Source organism: Miniopterus schreibersii (genome assembly GCF_964146895.1).
Source record: "Miniopterus schreibersii genome assembly, chromosome: 21".
NCBI classification, from domain to species: Eukaryota; Metazoa; Chordata; class Mammalia; order Chiroptera; family Miniopteridae; genus Miniopterus; species Miniopterus schreibersii.
The window spans coordinates 2,989,758-3,010,664 of NC_138123.1; the positions used below are offsets into that span (position 1 = coordinate 2,989,758).

A 20,907-nucleotide genomic window follows, 5' to 3' on the forward strand; every position below is an offset into this window, starting at 1 on the left:
AATGGCAAACCTCCCATAAATATAGCTTTTTTTAAATTCCAAGTTTTGTAGATGCATAATTTTAGCAGCCAGTAGATATCTTCCACTATCGGATTTAACAAGAAAGCCGATTAGAATGGCAAGACACATTTTGAATGTTTTAATAAGTTTTAGTACTATTATGGATATTGTTATGTTGTGCTTACAGGTTGAAGGATCCTGGAGTCCCCACACAGTGAAGCCAAAAGTATTAATAAGACACAATCCTAAAACTATTCCTTTTACTTCTAACATTTTCTCTTCTCTAAGAAGTTGTGTTCTCTGGAAATATGTTTAGTACTTACATTTATTGCCGTAGATGCCTGATCAATAGTTGTTCTGCTTGTAAGGCTCACTGATAACATCTTGAGGAAATCTGAAAGATAATTGCAACTTTGGGTCATAAAATTGCAAAGTTTTATTACTTCTTTTTTTTTTTAGTTTGATGCAAGAGGTAGGTTCTACTTCCCTGGATTTATTACTTCTTTTTTTTTTTAGTTTGATGCAAGAGGTAGTTTCTACTTCCCCGGAGAAAACAATTTATCAATGAAGTCCAGTTCCTCAATTCCATTGCATTTTACCCTCTGGAGTTGTATTGTAGTGAACTTGCTCAGTGTGTGTGTGTGTGTGTGGGTGGGTGGGTGTGTTTGGGTATCTTTATTTTTGGGTGAGCGGAAAAGGTACTTATTTTAAACCTACTTTGCTTTAATAATGTTTTCCAAATGAAATAGACATGCTACCATATATGATTGATTTCATTTATCACTTAATCAGATAACATGTCACTCCAGCCTCTCATATTTTCTTTTAATAAACTCAACAATATAATGCCCATGCACATTTTTATAAATACAGTACATCTTGATTACCTTTAGGGAAAATGATTGGTATGTAATAGTTAAGGAAATCAAACCTAAGTTGGAAGAAACCATTGGAACTCTATGAGAGCGTGTGTGTGTCCACGCACACGTGTGCATTATGTACACACATGCATGTATAAAATTAGCCTCACCCCCAGATTTGTGTGTTTTTAAAATAAAAATGGAGTTTCTTTTCAGATTTTTGCTCTGTTTCTACAAGTGCAAAGAACTCAACTGGTAGGACTTCAAAGCTTGGATGCTTTGTTATCAACCTATGCTTCAGTTTCCTATATTTTCTGTTATTTTGATTTTTTTTATATTATCTCTAGAATGATCAGTTACTGACTAGAATAAGTGTCTAAAATTTTAGTGATTTAGGAAGTTGAATATTATTATTAAAAGTTCAAGCACGAACAGAAACGTAACACCAATCTGTGCACGTTTTGCACAAAGGTATCTCTTATTTAAAAATATCGCAAAGGCCCGTGGATATGGTTACGGCTCAGGATGAATGAGGGGCTCTCTGAAGACTGTTAAGGTTTCCTCTCCGCCTCCCAGCAGCGGGTTATGGTGAAGAGCAGACTGGGTAGGCCTGGGGCCCCTTCCCCAGCTCATTTCCAGTTCTGCCTCGTTAGTGGGATACTAGTGCGATTCTTGACCACTTTTCATGTAATTTTCCTCATCTCCCACCTGGAGAAAACAACATCTACTTTATAATATTCTTGTAAGTAGCTTTAAAAGGGCAAACATTATGAAAACAAAATATATTCCAAAAAATATATTTACATTTTATTTATTTCTGTCTTTCTGGATAGAGTTCTCTTTCTATGCGGATGCAGTGTTGACTCAACTTTGTTTTATTAAATATTAGTACCAAATGTTCTTGGTCTTTGGCATCATGGTGACTAATGAGTTTAAACAGTATTCCCTTTGTTTTGCTAGATAAATAAACACATAAATAACACACCAGGCACATTAGTTCTTGGTGACATTCCTTCAGGCGGCTCTGACTTCTCGGTGCCATTTGGGAAAAAAAAAAGCCTGATTTCTTAGCAGATTTATATCATTAACCTGAGGATCTCTATCAGTTTAATTGAAAACAAAGACCCAAATATTCTTAGGTAACAACTTTCAAAATGGTTCAACTAAAAAAAAAAAAAGGCCAATAATTCCTAACATGTTTTATAAAGTACGTTCAGCTTACCAGCGTTCATTAGGCGACATCGGACATCGCTGGTGTTTTAATTTAGCAGCTACTTGGGTAATTTCATTGCGATATTTGGGAGTGTGATTTTAACCACCTTCCCACGCATCTCTAGACGCTTTTATGATTTTATCGTTTGTATTTCGTAAGTTCCAAAGGAAAACAAAACCAAAAAATAATTTGTGCTTGAGTATTATTGGCTGCTAATGGATGATTGCGATTCTTAAAAGAACGGGATCGTTAAATAAGGCTTATTCTACTCTAGAATCTGGGAGTGATTCCTGAAGATGAAATTTCATCGCGAACACTAATGGCCTTTCTACTGAAAATGTATCTGGAATTTCATTGGCCTAACTTTCTTTCTTTCTTCTTTTGTTTTCTTACTGATATCAAATAACCACTCTCACCATGTCTACTGGTCATCAGATATCCGCATCAATAACATTTTAAGGGTTTTATCATTCTCATTTCAAGGCTGATTTGATGAGTCATTAAGAATATTTATATCCAATTACTCATTTGCAGTCCTATCCAGTTACAATATCTCCAAAGATAATTATTTCATAAGCTATGAATCCACACTTCTATGATTAATGTTTGAAATAATGTGCTCATGCCAACAACTCTGAGATGTTTCTCAAGTTTGGGTTCAAGGCAACAAGTCGTGAATAACTAGTTGATATTCTAAAAATTGAAATAAACCCAGTGACGAGTTTCTAACCAGTTTCTCCCCAAGATTGATAGTTGTGGCTAATGTATTTTTAATGAACTGAGTGGATTAATAGGTATTTTATCATGAAATAAATAGTTTGGTTGATTTTTAAAAATGTTTATCTTTAACCCAGTATAAATTCAGATAATACACAATCTAATAAATTAAGAAATCTTATAGATTCTCATTCTATATTCATTGCTATTTCTTAAACACAATTCATAATTTCCTAAAATTTTTAATATTTGTTAAGTTTAGAATTAACAATGCAATTTATCCTTGTTGTGACCTATTTTTGCTTATAATTAATTTTTAGGAGTATTTGTTTTCAGGCCTAAACCTAATTTACTGAGATGTGGATGCCTTTAAAAGCACCCAAAGCATAACACATTTTCTTTAATAGCTAATAAAGGAGCTACCATGTTATAGTTCCAGAAAATTAAATCTATAAAATATACATTTATTGATTAAATTAATAAATTTGTGAACATTACCTTCGAACGTATTATAGCTCTCTGCTCTATAAGAATTACTGTCTCATAATGGTGTGTTTCATTTAAATTCCATTATAGATTGATTATGAAAGAGTACTTAATAGATAGACTTATTGTTCTTGATTTCTGTGAATATTGGCCAACCTCATCAGGACTGAGCTGTTTTTTATGAACTTTCTTGGAGTCTTGCATGTTGTTCATTTGAAAAGCTATCTCCAGACTATTGCTCGATTAAAAAGCAATGTAGCCTGAGAAGACCAGAGTTGAGTCAACATGCATTTTAGGTTTTCGGTGTCAAATAGTTGCCAGGATATAAACACACTATTACTCTATAGATTCATTAAACACCCACTCTCACAACCAAAAATATTTTCTTTAAAATACATCAAGTGGAGTTGTTTTTTGCTTAACCCCTTCACCTTTTCCACCAGCCCTACAACCCCCCTCTTCCATGACAGCTGTCAGTCTGTTCTCTATGAGTCTGTTTTTATTTTGTTTGTTAGTTTTGTCCATTAGATTCCATATATGAGTGAGGCCCACACGATACAATATATAGATGGTGTATGACAGAATCGTACACCTGAAACCTATATAATTTTATTAACCAACGTCACCCCAATAAGTTCAATAAAAACTAAAATAAAATATGTCTAGTGATGACCACAAATATAAGCCAGTTTGGGGGGGAAGTGATTACATAAAATTAAACAATAAATTTACAACCTGAATCTCGGGTTCACTCAAGTGTCATATTACAAACTCACGTGTTTGCAGGTTGCTTATAATGAATGTGTGCTTTACAATTCGTAATATCTTTGATATGCATATATTTTTTTAAGTTCAAGTCTTTGTTCCTGGTTTTAGATATGCACTTTAGAACTGTGTGCAGAAGCTCCTTCTGTTGTAGCTGAAGTAAATATAGAAGAAAAGTTACTCCCATCGAGAAGTTTCTGGGGTAGATGACATATTTAAGTGGCTTTCGTGTCTCTATGAGATAATACTTCTGATGGTTTCAAAAATCAGCCCTGTGAATCTATGCATAGAGATCACTGGTCGTTTTCAGAAGTGAACACCTCTTAAATAGTAATAAACACAATCTAAATTTTTAGAAGAAAATCATAAAAGTTTGACTAAATCGTGGAGTAAAGTTGTCAAAAATTAAGATAATTAACCCACGCTTTACTCAACCTTTTCTTGTATGACGCCAGACATATTAACATGTAGACTACATCTACCTTGCTCAAAACATTTATATCGAATGGCTCTCCCTACATTTATGGTAATCAACTTTCTGATTACACATTCAGACCTGTCCCTAATGGACAATGACAGAGTTACAGTACATTTTATAAACGTGAGAGGTCATATTTTTAAGATAAAGACTTGCCGACTTGACACTGGATTGGTGTGCTTGTGGTAGGTCACCTCTTTTAGTTACTTTTCGCTCCTGTGGGTTTATAACTACCTTAAGTCCTCCTGAGTATCGTAGCATGTAAGCTATTAACAACTCTAGGCTGGATGGGTCTTCATTCTTGGATCTCCCAAAGCTTCACAATACGCTACTATTAGCCTCTTTTTTATTTTTTATTTTTTAAGTGTCTTATTGATTTTAGAGGAAGGGAGAGGGAGAGAGAAACATCATTGATGAGAGAGAGTCACTGATCGGCTGCCTCCTGCAGCCCCCGACTGGGGATCGAGCCCGAAACCCGGGCCTGGGCCCTGACCGGGAATCGAACCGCGACCTCCTGGATCCTAGGTCAACGCTCAACCGCTGAGCCACGCCGGCCGGGCTGTTACCCTCTGTAATACCTCTGTTTGTTTGACCAAGTTGTGAAGGACTTGCTCGCAGGGACTGTTTTAGTGACCCCTGCAACCCCCAAATGGTTAACACGCTCTCGTGTACCCAGTAAAGTTATGCAACACGCACTGAAGTCTTTTTTTTTAAACTTTCTGGGCTGTTTCTTTTTACCTGCTTACACTAGCCAGAGAGCGTCCCCATGTTAACCCGGCGTCACAAATGACGACTGTACCTTCTCGCTTAACCGCTTTTTAAAACAGACCCGAGCCTCCTTGCTTTAAATCGCGCCCTGTGGTTAAGGCCGGCCTGGAAGTGAATCTCTCTAGTCGTTTGGCTGCTCGGCCTGCGTTCCAGATGGTCCTTCTCCTTATTTACTTCAGCTGGTGAGGCAGTTGGGCGCCTCTGAGTCACGGCTTTAAGTGGTTTCCACTTAATGAGGGGGTCAGTCCTCGGAGGAGCAGGTGCTCCGAGGGAGCTAACCTTGGCCTTGATCCTGTCAATACAGCCGAGCGGGACCGACAAAGGGGGAGTTAAATGCTCCTGCCTAAGGGGGAGCCGATCAGGAGAAGTGAGGAGTCGGGGAGTCCCATTCCTCAGCTCCGCCCAGCGCATTGGGGACGTTCTTAAAAATCCCCGAGCTCAGGGCCGCCCGGCTCCCTTTACATTCTAAGCATAAACTATCTCAGCGTTTCCACTCGTGTGATCGTATCACAAAAATATCTCGGTAGGATTCAGATCGCACTTCTTTCTAATTCATAAGAAAAGTGGTCAGAGACTAAGGAATAAAGCTCAGATGCAGGAGGTTTTGCGTAGTGTGTTTAGGTTACAAACTGGAATTTTAAAGTCAAATCCGAGGGATGGGGCAGGAAACGTATTTATAACCAGGCGCTCCCGGCGTTGACTGCCTTTGACGACCAAGACGGTGAGTGCAGTTTGTAAAGGACAGCTGAGAAGCCGGTGACACTATGGTGACATCAGGATTTATTGATTTATTGATTGATTGATTGATTGATTTAAAATATATCTTTATTGACTTCAGAGAGAGGAAAGGAGAGGGAGAGAGAGAGACAGAAACATCAATGAGGAGAGAGTCATTGATCAAGCCCACAACCCGGGCCTGTGCCCCGACCGGGAATCGAACCCTGATCGCCTGGATCCTAGGCCGACACTCAACTGCTGAGTCATGCCCGGCCGGGCCGGACATTAGGATTTAATACGGAGGCTCCAAATGGAAATACGCCTCTGCTGTTTCTTGATTGTAGTCCGAGATATTAAAAGTCATCGTCGTTGGTCAGGAGAGTAAAGCGTATCGTCCGTAAAAGAATTTTGCCACTTAAATGCCCGTGTTCCTGGCAGTGTTGTTTACAAAGCCAAGATCTGGGAGCAGCCCAAGTGCCCAGCGGCAGATGAGTGGATAAAGCGGTGGTGCGTGAACCCCGTGGAGTACTACTCGGCCCTAACAGAGGAGGACTCCCGCCCTGGGCGACAGCCTGGGTGGGCCTGGAGAGCATCGCGCTAAGTGAAACAGGCCGGTCCGAGGAAGACAGACGCCACAGGATTTCACTTATGTGTGGAACCTAATGAACAAAATAAAGTAGCCCACAAAATAGAAACAGGCTCATAGGTGCTGAGAACAGACTGACGGCTGTCCGAGGAGAGGGGCTTGGGGGGCTGCGTGAAAAGGGGGAAGGAAATTAGCAAAAAAAACAGCCTCTCCTGGACACAGACGACAGTGTGGTGATGACCAGAGGGAAGGCGGGGTAGAGGGAGGTCGGAGAGGGCAAAGGGGGGTCAGTGGTGATGGATGGAGACTTGACTTGGAGTGGTGAACACAGTCCTACGTACAGACGACGTATTATAGAATTGTGCACCTGAAACCTATATAACTTTATTAACCAGTGTCACCCCAATAAATTCCATTAAAATAAACAGATAAAGCCAATAAATAAATACCTGACACTAACATCTTTAAATGGTTTCCCTACACATTATTTAAGAAAATCTTTCCATCTACTTATAGGTTAAGTCTAGGGAATGAGAACCGTGAAACCTCTTTAACACATTTGGTCAAGAAAAAGATAACAACAGTGGTCTGGAGAAGTCACAGAATTTGAGAGTAGGACCTCGCATGCCGTCTAGGTCGGTCTTTCCCTGTTTTTTCTGTAATACTCTGGGTCTTACGAACTCGTGTGCCTGAGCCGAGTCAGGTTTAATTTTGTGATTTAAGATTAAGGAGTTAGGGATATAATTACATGATTTCACACCAGTCGGAAATGTGCTTTGAAACCTTCCTAATGTCCCTACCCCATGCCAGGCCCTATTCTCGCTGCTCACACAGAAAAATACAACATTTTTGCAACAATGATTAAATGTTGTGAGTTTGAATATATTTGATCAGCAGAAGGAAAGTGTGTGTTTAACAAAGATAAGAAACATTTGCTAGTCACAGGGGGGTTCTACTGTTCCATGGTGCATAATGGTAAGTCTTAGTTTATGAACGTAAGTGAAATATATTAATTTTAAGAAAAACAGTGTAGCTCCCACGTAACAAAACAGTATGTAAAAAATATCTATTTTCTCCATGAGAATTGGGAATTATGAGTTGACTCACTTGACAGTGCTCCATTCATACAAATAATTGATGGGGACACAGCCAACCCCTATTTCAAACTGTTTCTATTACATGATGTTATTTTTTCTTATGATAAACCGTTTTCAAAATGTATTCACTTGGAAGACTTCCCATGTTGTTTTCAAAATGGCATATTTTAATCACCACGGTGAAGGAACTCATACGGTTGGGGCAACTCATCTGGTGTGATGGGTAAGACCTTGGATCGAATGATCCAGGCCATTCACGCTGTATCCCTATTTTGACGTACTTTATAGTCGCAAAATTATTGCCGTATACCCCTCACATATAAATCGTTTCGGATTAAATTGTGAATTATAGGGTTATCACCAGAAAGCAAATTAAAACTATCAATTGCCTTATCCAACCACCAGAGAAATATGACAACCATCATTAAAATATTTACCTAATACTGTGCATTTTGATTGCTTTCTAAAGAGATTTTGCTGACTAAAAACTTTTACAACCCAAACTTTCTCATTAGTAGAATTTATATACTGCCTAGTTTTATGTGCTATAAATAATAATGCTGGGAAAATGGGTGAAGAGAGAAAGTAGAATTGAATTCAGATATTTGTAGGGTTTTTTCCGTGGCGTCTAGACGTTGCCTCAGCTGCTTCCTGGAAAGTCGCTTTGCCCGGCCACCCTGGGGTCGCGCGTCCCGCTGCTTTCCTTTTGAGTGCTCAGAAAATTAATGTACTGTTTCCATGGTTTACATGTAATGTGCATCATCTTAGTTTCTGTGTTTGTGAATTGTGTGGCGTGCCTCTCTCTCGTGAATGGGACGCAGAGGCACACTGACGTCTTTTAAAGATCCTGGAAATAAGGGAACTGTGGTTCTGTTTAAATAATCGGGGAAGTTTGTTCCTAACAGGGTAATGGGGAAAAATACCTGAGCAAATATATGTCTCTACTCTCACTCCCCTGCCTGGATTCCTTCCATTCATTCATTTGCCTGTATGGAGATAGACACACACTAATCACATATATAAGCAATCATTTATTTACGTATGTGTTCTTAAACCCGTAGTTTTATTCCATCCAATTTTATTTTATTTTATTTATTTATTTATTTATTTATTTATTTATTTATTTATTTATTTATTTATTTTTATATCTTTATTGATTTCAGAGAGAGGAAAGGAGAGGGAGAGGGAGAGATAGAAACATCAGTGATGAGAGAGTCATTGATCGAGCCCACAACCCGGGCCTGTGCCCTGATCGGGAATCGAACCCCGATCGCCTGGATCCTAGGCCGACGCTCAACCGCTGAGCCACGCCGGCCGGGCCATCCAGTTTTATCTGTGTCATGAAAATAAACCACCTGAATCTCTTTAACTCACCTTGAAGCGTTTTTCTACGCTAGCTAACCAATAAATACACTTAGTATTCGATTTTGTAACGAGCTATAACATAGTTAAGCATCCCTTGCTTGTTTAGAAAGTGCTCGATGTCATAGTTCAGCAGGAGGAGACTCTGCAGAACCTGTGGCTCTGGGGGGGCCGCGCGGGCGCGGTGGCGGGCGCGGTGGCGGGCGCGGTGGTGGGCGCGGTGGCGGGCCACTGACGCTGTGCTCCCGCAGGTGCTGAGGGCCGGCCCCGAGGATGACGGCGCCGCGAGCCCCGAGGAAGCATGAGATGGCGGAGCAGAGCCGCTGCTGAAGCCGCCTCGCCGATGGCTCTATGGGAGTGGGTGGCCCTGAGTCTGCACTGCTGGGTCGTCGCCGTCGCTGCTGTGTCGGAGCAGCATGCCACGAGCCCCTTCGACTGGCTCCTGTCTGACAAGGGACCCTTCCACCGCTCGCAGGAGTACACCGACTTCGTGGACAGAAGCCGCCAGGGGTTCAGCACACGGTACAAGATATACAGGTACGGGGCGGGGGACAGCGGGACACCTCCCGCCTCCAGGCGCGCCCTGGGCCTCTCCGGGGGCTTTCCCACGCGGGGAGGGTTGTTGTTATTTAATATTCGCCTGTTCTCCTGTTATTTAAACGTGTTTCTCATAGGCGTGGCATATTCTAGAAAAACGTGGCAGGGGTGACCACTGGGATGCCCCTTTCGTGTTCTAGAATGCTCCCCTGCCCCCGCTGAGGTTGGGTTCCTCGCTGCAAGCAGCCCGGGGGTTAGGCGAACGCTTCCCGGTGGTGTGTCCTTTCTGCTGCGCTGGGCTGCTGCCTCCTTTGAGCTGGACATGGACGTGGCACCTCGTGCTCGTCCCTGAGAAGCTGAGTCGGGTCATAAGAGTCTTACCTGACAGGTGCCTTCCGAAGCTGGCAGAAATGGCTTTGGGATCAAAAGAGACGGACGCCTAGGTCATGCTCGCGAAGGCCCGGAAAGGAGAGGGGATTGAGATATTCGGCCTTTAACTTTTACTGCTCTTCTATGGTTACTTCCAAATAAGTTACACAAAAGGAGTCGTGTATTAAATCCAACAGACCCCCCGGGCCCAGTGAATCCATTAAATAGGGGACTGTACCAGTGGCTGCCTCAACCTGTGCCGCAGAGAATGGTTGATGAGTTTTCTTTGGCTCGTTTCTTTGAGACGGAAGCTTACAATCCCAGGCACTGGTTTAGGATGGGTGGAGAAGCCAGACCCAGCTCTGCATGGGTGTGTCTCTGTGTAGATACCGTGATGCACGTGGTTTATTACATGTTGTGTCTGAGCGCCAGTGGGCGCAGGCCTTCTGGCCTATGTGCGTCTACACAGCGTCCTGGGAAATGCATCGATTCCATAGGGGTGCTGAACTAGTTCTCTGAAGCGTCACAGAATTACTGGGGTGCGTGCGTGTTTTAATAAGTCCCTTAATCCAGGCAGCCAGAGCGTGGTCACAAGTCTACAGAAGGACTTACTCTAATTTTTTTGTTTAAATGAAGTGGCAGTTATTATAGACTCTCTTTCTGAAACGCAGTAGGAAATAGTCTGTATGATTCCAGCCGCATTCCTGTCTACGTGCGTGTGTGTGTGTGGGTTTTGCCCGCGTTCCTGCCCAGGTCGTGTGAAGCGACTTGAGCTGAAGGCGCTGAGATGTCTTCTGTGTCTGTCACCTTTCTGCAGGGGGCTTTTAACAGTCCATCAGCCAGGCCGGGGCTCGCCCGTCTCCAAATCTATTGACGTCTCTGTCGGGAGGTCGGAGGCGTTGTCTTGGGTGTGATTGTTGGAGTTTGGCTCATCGGTTGAGTGGCTGTGACTTACAGACATGGCCGGGCATGTTTTTAGAGGTTCTGGGCGGAATGAAAGAGAGGCATGAACATTGCGGGGTGGCCACAGTGAAAGGCAGTGGGAAAGCAACGCCTCGGGTTGGTTTGCAAGGCCCCGGGGGTCCCTGTAGATCTCACGGGGCCCTATTTCCTAACGACCTCCATCGGCCCTCTGCTCAGCTGCCCTACGCCTTTGCCCCTGTGGCCTGAATGAGCATGTCTGGAAGTTGTCTGCTTGTAAACAATGGAATGAGGTGTCCCTGTCCCCTCCCTGGACAGGGTGATAGCTTCTTACGTGACCTTCGAAACATTGCCTAATGGTCATTGATGGTTGCTGGGAAATGAACTATATATAATGTGTTCATGACGATTCCTTTCATCTTGCCACAGGGAGATGCTTCACTTGTTGAATTAGCATTTCTCTAAATCCCAGAGAGTTCTAGTCACTCTCCATCCCTTGTAGTGGACCTGAGTACTTCCTGGAGAAGTTAACTTTATTTTTGACATAACGGACGATCTCAAATCCAAGGGTTAGACTAGCTTTCTGGGTTTTTTGTTGTTGTTACTTTTGCTTTTCATGTTCGTCTTAAAAATAATTATCAGAGACTTTATCTTTCACAAACGTTTGCCCTCAAATACAGAATTTGTGGTTAAGACACATAGATGGAAAACGGATATTTTTTCCATTTTAATCACTAGGTTTATCGTTTTTAAAAGACCACATAATTTCCAAAAGTGATCCGCAAAATTCTACTAGTGCCTGTTACACATCTGAATTCGTACTTTAAAGGTCCTCTAGTTGATATTGGAAAAATTTCAGTCATGAATAAAAGAGAAATATTAACTCAGAGGTTTAGGATTTATAATCAACTTTCAGAAAAGCCGGTTCTTAATGAGGATTGCATATAATCTCGTGATTATAAATAAAAGTCATGCTTTGTAACAATTAATATAATTTGTAAGAAGTAATTTTTAGTCTAACAGTGCATTCATGTTTTTTGCCATTAAAATGAGAAAATGAACAGGACTGCTAGTCCACACGATTATTTACAGAAGAGAAAATAACAATTTTGATTTTTTGGCATTCAAACTAATAATTTATTGGATTGTTTACCTCTCTGTGGTTCCATCTTACCAAGCATTCTAATTCTTCTCTGTCGCTGTCTCTGTGGTCTTCTCCCAGATACAATTACCAAAATTATCAGTATTGTTTTCTTGTGTTATCACTGTTCTGGGTCTTCTGAGTTTCTAATTTTCTTTTTAATGGGTTCCCATTAAAGAATTATTAAAAGTTTCTGAATAGTTTAGCGATAGTCAAGAAACAGAGGGTTTCACAATATTTGAAAGTAGTTGACTTATGGGCAGGTTTATCGGTAAGGTGCCAATACCCCAATATATTCATCTGTTCTGCTGATATAGGATTTCTTTTGCCTGCCTCCACTCTTTGTAGGGATCTTTCTGCCTTTCCCATTTATGTGCAGGCTGCTTGTTCCCTTCCTTTGTGAGAGCCGCGCAGAGGGGAAGAGATGGCTTCACACGCACTGGCCCGCCTCCTTCCTGGCAGGCCTTTCCCTGGCTGCTCACTTAAATAGATAATAGCAGCCAACTAATTAAACTATCTCTCCTGTTAGCCTCAAATTAGCAGAGGCCCTGTTTGGCTGTGGCCTTATCTTAAAGAAACACAAGACCATTATCCCAAAACAGAAGAGAGAACTAGATTTAAACAGACACCCCCGATGAAAATTTATAAGCTGTTTGTTCAAAAAATGTAATCTCTCAAAGATTAACCGTTATATGAAAAGTAACCTGTACAGTCAGCACTAAGTTCATCCCACATGAGAACACTTTCCATGTTTATTATAAAAATCAAAGAGGGTGATATCTTTCTTTGCAATTATTATTATTTTTTTAGAAGTGAGACTTTTTCTTGGACGTAAAAATCAAAGATTCCAAGAGCTAAGCATGCCCTCAAGATTCATCTCCTCAGATGATAGGTGTTTCAGTCACGCTACTTAACCCCCACTGCTGGGGTCACTGCCAGGTGATCACAGCCCTTTCTTTCAACGCTTCCAGTGGTTGGGACCTCACCCCACCCCAAGGTGATCGGGTCCGTGTCCATGCAAACCTGCCTCTTGGCGGTGCCTGCCTTGTGCCGGGTTAGGATCCGCAAGCTTGCGCCTTCCAGCAGCTGCACCCACAAACCTGCTCACTGCTCGCTCGCATCCCTTCCATCTCCTGATCTCATTCAATGTAATAGAAACACGGCGTTGACTCATTCGACGCTTAGGGGTGGCATTTCTAAAATGGGGTCCTTGAACCGAGATCTCCAAAGTGAGCATGGGCCATACAAAAGCTGCGAGAAAGAGCTCCCCGGGCAGAGGCCATCGAGGTCACGCTGATCAGAGGCAGAGCTTGGGAGACCCGGAGGACCGGCCGGGTGCCCGGTGTTGGAGGGAGCTGCGGAGACCAGGAGCTGGGCCTCGGGGACTTGCCACCCAGAATGGAGTTCAGCTCTCCTCCGGCCTCGCGGAGAGCTTGCTGGAAGTTTACGATCAGACGCTCTTGGGCTGATCGGATTGACTTCTTGAAAGATGACTTGGTGCTGTGGACGTCATGGGTTAGAGGGAACGTGCCAGTAGAAGCAAGGACAGCCCTTCATGTGGCCGCCTAACAAAGGACATGATGAGAATGCGGGCCAGGCTAGTCACAGGGCGAAAGGGAATGTCCCCACTTTCTTGAGTTCTACCTCGGAACAATGCTCCTGACTCCTCGGTCCCTTAGGAGCCGCCCTGTTAACGAAACAGCAGGTTCTAAGAAGTTCCTTAGTCTGTCTCCTCATTGAACAAGTGTGAGTTGATTATAATCTGTGCTTATTAAATGGTTCCTAGGAAATACGCATTTCCCCCCCAAATTGAAAGCAAACGTTATAAACTACGTTCACAAATGGATCGACACAAGCAAGTCATCTTCTGCTGCTGTCCCCAGTGCCAGCTGCCATCGATACTGTGGATTGTCACTAACCACGCCAGGCCCTGCTCTTAGCACAGGCGGGAGAACTGCAAGTGGGGGACATAGCTCCAGGCTCCTTCGCTGTCACATCGCAGACAGACACCCAAGCGTGGGGGTTTCCGATGGAGTCTTGGTCAAAGTATAGTAGATGAAAATCACAGTTTTCACTTTTCGTGTGCGACATGGAGTCCGAATACCACCAGCTTCTGAACGGCCCAGAAGGTGAGCAGACTAATTTGAATTTACAAGTTGTCCGCTGCATAGGATTGTTCTCCAAGTGACTTAACTTCGGAAATCGGAGAAATAGATCTCAGAGTGGCAATCGGATAGTTCATGGTGTCCAGTTGCAGTAAAGTTCGATGGCTCCGTATTGTGCTTGCGATGTAATTTCTGGGCTTCGGGCGTGCAGGCCGAGCTTATCGGGGCGCAGCCTGTCTGCGTGTGCGTGAGAGCAGCCACAGGCGTGGGTAGAAGCGTCCTGCTCCATAGAAGTCCGCTGAGATGTACCTATTTGTGATTTGAATTTTTGATTATTTCCAGTGCATCAGTCTTTCCATTTGGTGTGGATTTGCGTGTGAACGAGCGTGACTTGTGCCTGGGTTCCCCTCTTACCTTCAGTACCCCCCTCTTGATAGCATCATTTGGTTCCTACTTTATACTAGAAATGAATGCCCAGTAGGGCTCATGGGTTTATGTGCAAATTATTCTTTCTCAATTCTCTCAGCAACGCAGATAAGCTTTTGAGTGACATTTTAGAAGAAAATGCATAATATTGTAGATTAATATTCATTTAATTTGCATGAGACAGAAAAACAAATACAGTTATGCAGGAGGAAATTCTTGAAAGAAAATGGTTTACTTGCAAGTTTATGCATATGAATGAATTCATTTTCCTGTAAGATTTTTTTTCCCATTGAAAATGAAATCATCTTCTGCAGTTTAATAATTTGTTTCGAAGAAGTAATAAAATTTCAAAAATAAAATTTTTACAGGAAATGATCTCTTAAACTCGCATATGAGAGCTTACCTATGCACGTAGATTATCAAATGTTTTTAAAATCAATTAATTAAGCAATGGCCACACTAAGTGTATTATTTAAACAAAATTTTCATTAAAATTCCAAAAATATTTTTATTTAAGGTTAATAATTTCATGAGAATTTATGAATGTACTGTCCTCTTAGAAATGGCTACTCAAACTAACATTCTAGCCTGAGGAACAATACATAACATGTCATAAATTACCTATTTCCTGAGATATTTTCATAATTACCACAGTATCCTGTAGTTCTAGCAGACATATTACTCAAGAATAAGTTTTATGAGGGAAAAGAAATGTTGCAAGGTTGTCATCTCAACAGGATAAACATATTTGAGTAGTTTACAGCGCCATTAATTTAGTTTCTTATAAACTATACAGTGGGGTTGAACTGTTTCATTTTATGGATTGGTTTCAACAGCAAGAACCAAAAAGATAAATCCCTTGCTTTCAGAAAGCTAAATGACGGCTTCCTGTCGGTACTTCAACGTCCCCACCAAGAAGAAAATGTGGGATGTCATCACTACTTTTGTATCTGATTATTGGTCAGTGTCATTGAGAATCGGAAATTATCCCTTTTAATGGTTGAAATAGCAAAGTCTTGATAAGAGAAACTCACATATGATACTAAATCTTAAATGAAAAGCTACATACATTTAAAATCTTTATGCTACTTCCAATGGCCTTATAGGTTACAGTGATACGTTGGTGTTTAAATTGTCTTCATTTTGAGTGAGCTTATGACTATTACAGTATATTCATGATTATATTATATGTAATTAAATTATGAATATATGCTAATATGTTCTTTTCCTGAAAACTATCTGTTCATGACTTTTGACTCTTTTCTCTATCTTTGGGCAACTTGCACGTTTTAGTAAGCGAAGGTGATATTATGAAACTGAAGGTAATGTTTCCAAAATTTATATATAGGGTAAAAATTGTGAAAAGAAGCATTTCGGTGACTAGGCTTAGAGAGGAAAGTAGGTTTGGTGTTGTATGCTCGCACTCTTGACACAATCTACTGTTTTTAATTCAAAAGCGATCTCTTCTCAATTTTGTGACAGCGCGGATGGAGCTAAATAGCAAAATAATTAAAAGCATGGCCGAGGTTTGCATTATGGTCTCGCCCCGTCAATAACTCGTAACCTTGGACAAGTCACTGAAACTCACTAATTATCCATATCATCTGGAGATAATGACAGTCTTTACCTTACAAGTTTTATGTGAAGATTTGATGAAATAATTTATGTGAGGCTTCGCTGAAGCACTTGGCCTAGCTCCTGACATAAGTAAGTCATGTTCCTATAATTATGATTATTACCACGGTCTTGTCAACATTTCAGATGCTGCTCTTTCCTTATTCCCCTTCGGTCCTATTTTTAATGAATGTTAGTTTCTGGAGGCTGTTGTGTTAGATGTGAGCGGAATGTTCCTTACAGTTCTGATCTTGTCACTCTACAGAAACCTTCCACAGCTCTTCATCACCAGTAAACGTATTCTGAAACCCTTCCCTGGACTATCCTCAAATGAAAATCCAGAATATATGGTGCAAAAAAGAACACCAGGTTTAGAATTGGGAAGCCCAAGTTTGAATTATGGCAATTAAAATACGGATGAATGTGTAACAGGCTAGTTTCTCTCTCTAGAAAGCAGTTTTCTGAGGACGTTGGGACAGATCAAGGTGTCTCAGTTAGAATTCGACGAATATATTATAGCTGGCATCTAAATCTGCGCGACGTTTCAGCTTTCTGCTGACATCTTGATGATAATTTGAAGAAATCCGTATAGACATATTTAATAATTGTGAATATTGTCCTCCGGGTTCAGATATATATTTTCATCACATATTTGCACACGAAAGGATACCTACAAACTTTTAGAATCCTCAGATGGTATTGAAGAAATCCAATAAATCCAATAACTGCTGCTGCATTTTTGAAACTACACATTACACATATCAGTGATTAAGTGCAGCCCATTTTTGCAGCACTGACACTGTATTTGAATTTTTGCTGATTAAAAATAAAATGCTGGGCTTTTCATTATTTATTGGCTTTTCATGAAAGTCAGGTTTATTGGCTTCCTGTTGAAATGGATACTGTTAGAGAGGAAGATTTTATTGCAGTGATTTTCTTTGAGCCATTTACCTTTCAGAAAGACACAAATCAACATTGTTTGGGTCTAATGGCTATTGATTTGGAAATAATTCTAACAAGTATAGTTCTTTAAGGTCAAGCCAAGGTTTTGCCAACGTAGCTGTTGTACAACGTTACGTGTTGCCTCAGCCCCTTCATTTTATTGGGCTTACAGTTCCCATTTCCAGTGGGAGAGGCGGAGCGTTGGCCTTTTTCCATAACACGCACTATTGCCTTGGTAAGTACTTTGCTGCTGACTCATAATAGAGGGGATCGCCATTGCAAGTTAAAAATTTGAATTTCTTTTAACCGAGTAGTTTGGCACTCTCTTAGTGTTGGCATTCAGTCAACTTTCTTCATTGTTGAAAGAAATTGGTCGCTGGAGATTGAAGATGTGAAAGCATTTGTTCATTTATTTTTAGGAGCTGCGTTAAATGCTTATTTTAAGGCAGTCTCCAGGTATTTGCCAGCATTTGTTAAGTTTTAAGTCCTGGGTATCACCTGAAAATTGTTGAAGCGTTTCACTCTGTAAGGACAGAGCTCTTCTCTACTCCTCTCAGGCTTTTTTCATCTGAGGTCTTAATTATATTCTATGCATGAAAATCGCTCTACAGCACCTCTAATTCATAGGTTTCCTAATATTTTCCCGTCCTTCAAACTTCCACCTTGCTGTCATCGTTTTAGACTTCTTTCTTTTCTTTTCTTAGAGATCTTTCTCAGTATTTTCCTCCATGTCCTCCGACAGTTATTTGAAGTGTCTGCTCTGTATGTCTGATTTGTATTATTGCAATTCTTTTTTTTTCTTTTTTGTTAGTTTGAGAGAGAGAGAGAGAGAGAGAGGGAAACATTGATTTGTCGCTCCACTTATTTACGCCTTCACTGGCTGATTCCTGTGTGTGCCCTGACCGGGGACCGAGCCTGCAACCTTGGGGTGTGAGGAGCACATTCTGACCCACTCACCTACCCGGCCGGGACCTATTACTGCAGTCCTGGCTCCCTCCAAGCCCCCCTGACCTAACCCATCACCCCCAGTGGCCCGTTTCCTCTCCCTGGCGCTCTGGCCTCCAGGGTGTGATCTCCTGGAGAGGCCTGTCGCCTTCCGTGCTTCTTTGAACAGTCTCAGCAGCTCCAAAATTTCCTTTTGCTGTTAGACAGGAATGTCCTCTGAAAGACGACTTTCTGACTCGAACAGCCCGAGACGTTTGGTTGTGTTTCCCTCGCCCTGCGTGTTTTGAGAGCCCCCATGCGGCGTCTCCGTGGCCTGGTCCCCCAGCTCTAGGGACCCTGCGCCCCGTCACCTTTCTGCTGGGACCAGCGGGAGCTGCGCGTCGGGCAGAAGTCCTAGGCCCAGGTTTCCATCGGGCCTTTCCTGGCGGCGCGGAGTCGGGGTGCTGTGCTGCCCCATTGCGTGGTTCCTTGACAGCCTGCGCCGGCAGCATGTAGGGGTCCCCGACATCCCTGTAACGATGTGACCCTGACAGCCCCCGCTGCTGCTCTCAGCACAGAGTCCCCGCCTCTCGTCCTCGGATGGGCCCCCGCAGCGTCGGGCCACTGCTGCGACTCGGTGCCTCTGGGTGGACGTAAGGAGGCCGGGACGGGGGCGCACGTATGGCTTTGACACTAGACGGCAGTCACTTAACGTAGTTTACGCTGCTTTGGCTGGACGGCACCTTCGAGATGACAGGGAAGGAATACAGCAGGATTTGATGGAAAGGTCAGCACTCAGGCATGTGTGTGTACACAAGTTATCCCCCATGGAAAGAGGCAGGGGAATCTCTTTTTTAAATCTGTAACAAGTTGGAGCAAACTCAAAAATAGATCACACATATACCTACTAAAAAAAAAGAAAAGGAATTCTGTGTGTGGCGCTCGCACCAACTGAAAAATTAAATACAACCTAAGGTCCAGGAGGCAGCGTCTGTAACCCAGCAACACCGCAGCTAGGTTAACAGGAGCTTACTTCCCATTGTTTAAAACTGGGTCGTGGTGATATAAAATTACGATATTCTTTCAGACAAAAAAAGAAAAAAAGCTGTCATCATAATAATCAAAAATAAAACTCCTGTCTAGCGCCAACGACAGAAGGTATGTGCGCACATACGCTTTTTTTTCCGGGGGTGGAAAAAGTTGAAGAAAATGTGTTAAGTCAGAAATTTGACAAATTCATTTGTAAATAGGAAAATATCAAAGGAGAATATTTCATTCTTTAGTGATGATTTAATCTTGAAAATGGTTTAAATGTGCTATACTGGACAAATAAACACAGTATAAAAAGGCATAAAATATAAGTAAAACTTAAAAGGGTCAGCAGTTTTTTTTGTCAAATTGCCAGATGTGTAAGGGGGCGATAATTCTTTGCATGGTAGGAGTCATTGATCTAGGTGCTGCCGTCCCCAGTATTTATGGAGGGAGAGATTTACACCATGATATGAATCCACTTAAAATTTTTATAATGTTTGGTCAATACCTTCTCTCTGGCTTTATGGGGGATAAATAAACAGAGAATTCAAGTCAGGGTACTGGGTTGGGCTGCCTGTGAAAGACTTTCCCACTCCCGAAGTACGGAAATGGGGCATTATATTTGGTGGTTGTCACGAATTGAGACAAGGCACAAAAGGGAGATGTTCAGCTTTCAGAGGTAAAGAGGTGGGCCCCCTACTCGAGTGTGGAGCGATGTTTAACACTCATGACCAGCTCGGGTGCCCTCATCAGAAAGGGTGTCTATGCCTCAGACCCTCCCCTACCAGGAGCTGGAACGGACTGAGGCGTGAAGAGCTAGTGAAAGCTCAGCGATCTCGAAAAATTCCTTCCTTCCCTTCAAGTGGGAAACATCCACGGATGCTCCCTGCCTGCCTGGGCCACAGGTGACAGTCGGTCACCTTCAAAAATCAGAATAAAAAACTAATGTTTCAAAGATTGTTTTTAATACAAAATAATCGTAAGTTGAAACAGGGTAATAATGCCTTAGCATTTTAAGCTCCCCCATCATAGTTACTAGTGTTCACAAGCAATATTATATCAAAGGAAGATTTTTTAAATATAGAAAAGCTGCCCGGCCGGCATGGCTCAGCGGTTGAGCATCGACCTAGGATCCAGGAGATCGGGGTTCAATTCCCGGTCAGGGCACAGGCCCGGGTTGTGGACTGACCCCTCGTTGGGGGCCTGCAGGAGGCAGCCCATCCGTGACTCTCATCATTGATGTTTCTCTCTCTCCCCCTCTCCCTTCCTCTCTCTCTGGAAGACTAAAGTTTGCTGTTTTTCTAAACAGAAATTTGTCAAAAACTAACCCTTTACTGAAGGCATGCAGACAATTTATATGTTAATTAGAAATACCTACAGCCGGGGCCATATCTAGACAGTGGGAAATGTTTTAGAGATAAAGGGTTTGGTTTATGTGGCTGGCCCAGGGTTGCAGATGGAGTGGTGGTGGGGCTGAGACGCCCGGCCTGACCGCAGTGCCCGCAGGTGCAGCACTTTGCTGTCCCCGGGCAGTCGCCTGCTGCTTTCCTGCGAGACCTGACGGCCCCCAGCCCCCACGCAGGTCCTGGTCCACCTGCTCAGGATGCTGGCTCAGGGGCTGTGACGCAGCGACCGTCGAGGGAGTGCGGCCTGTCGAGGCTATTGGGAGACCGAACGGTGGCCACATGATTGACGGAAGGTGTCCCCTCGAGGGACTGGAGAATCCGTAGAGCAGCTGCGCGTCCATTGTCACTTCAAGACACTGACAGGGGCTTCTTCTTGAATAGCGTTGGTGGTGAAGTCATTACCACCTGCAAAACCATCTGCGTGCTTCTGAATCTTAAGAG

At 42.5% G+C, this 20,907-nt stretch overlaps 1 protein-coding gene across 9 annotated transcripts in view; it reads left to right on the forward strand.

The window, feature by feature from the left end:
* The window catches only part of BRINP3 (BMP/retinoic acid inducible neural specific 3), a 341,361-nt gene that overhangs the window by 208,325 nt on the left and 112,129 nt on the right, over positions 1–20,907 (forward strand). For all 9 annotated transcript variants that reach the window (XM_081123748.1, XM_081123746.1, XM_081123750.1 and 6 more), the window contains one exon: positions 9,301–9,586. In XM_081123748.1, the coding sequence (XP_080979874.1) occupies positions 9,351–9,586 (236 nt within the window). In that variant the 5' untranslated portion in view covers positions 9,301–9,350. The remainder of the gene's footprint in view (positions 1–9,300; positions 9,587–20,907) is intronic.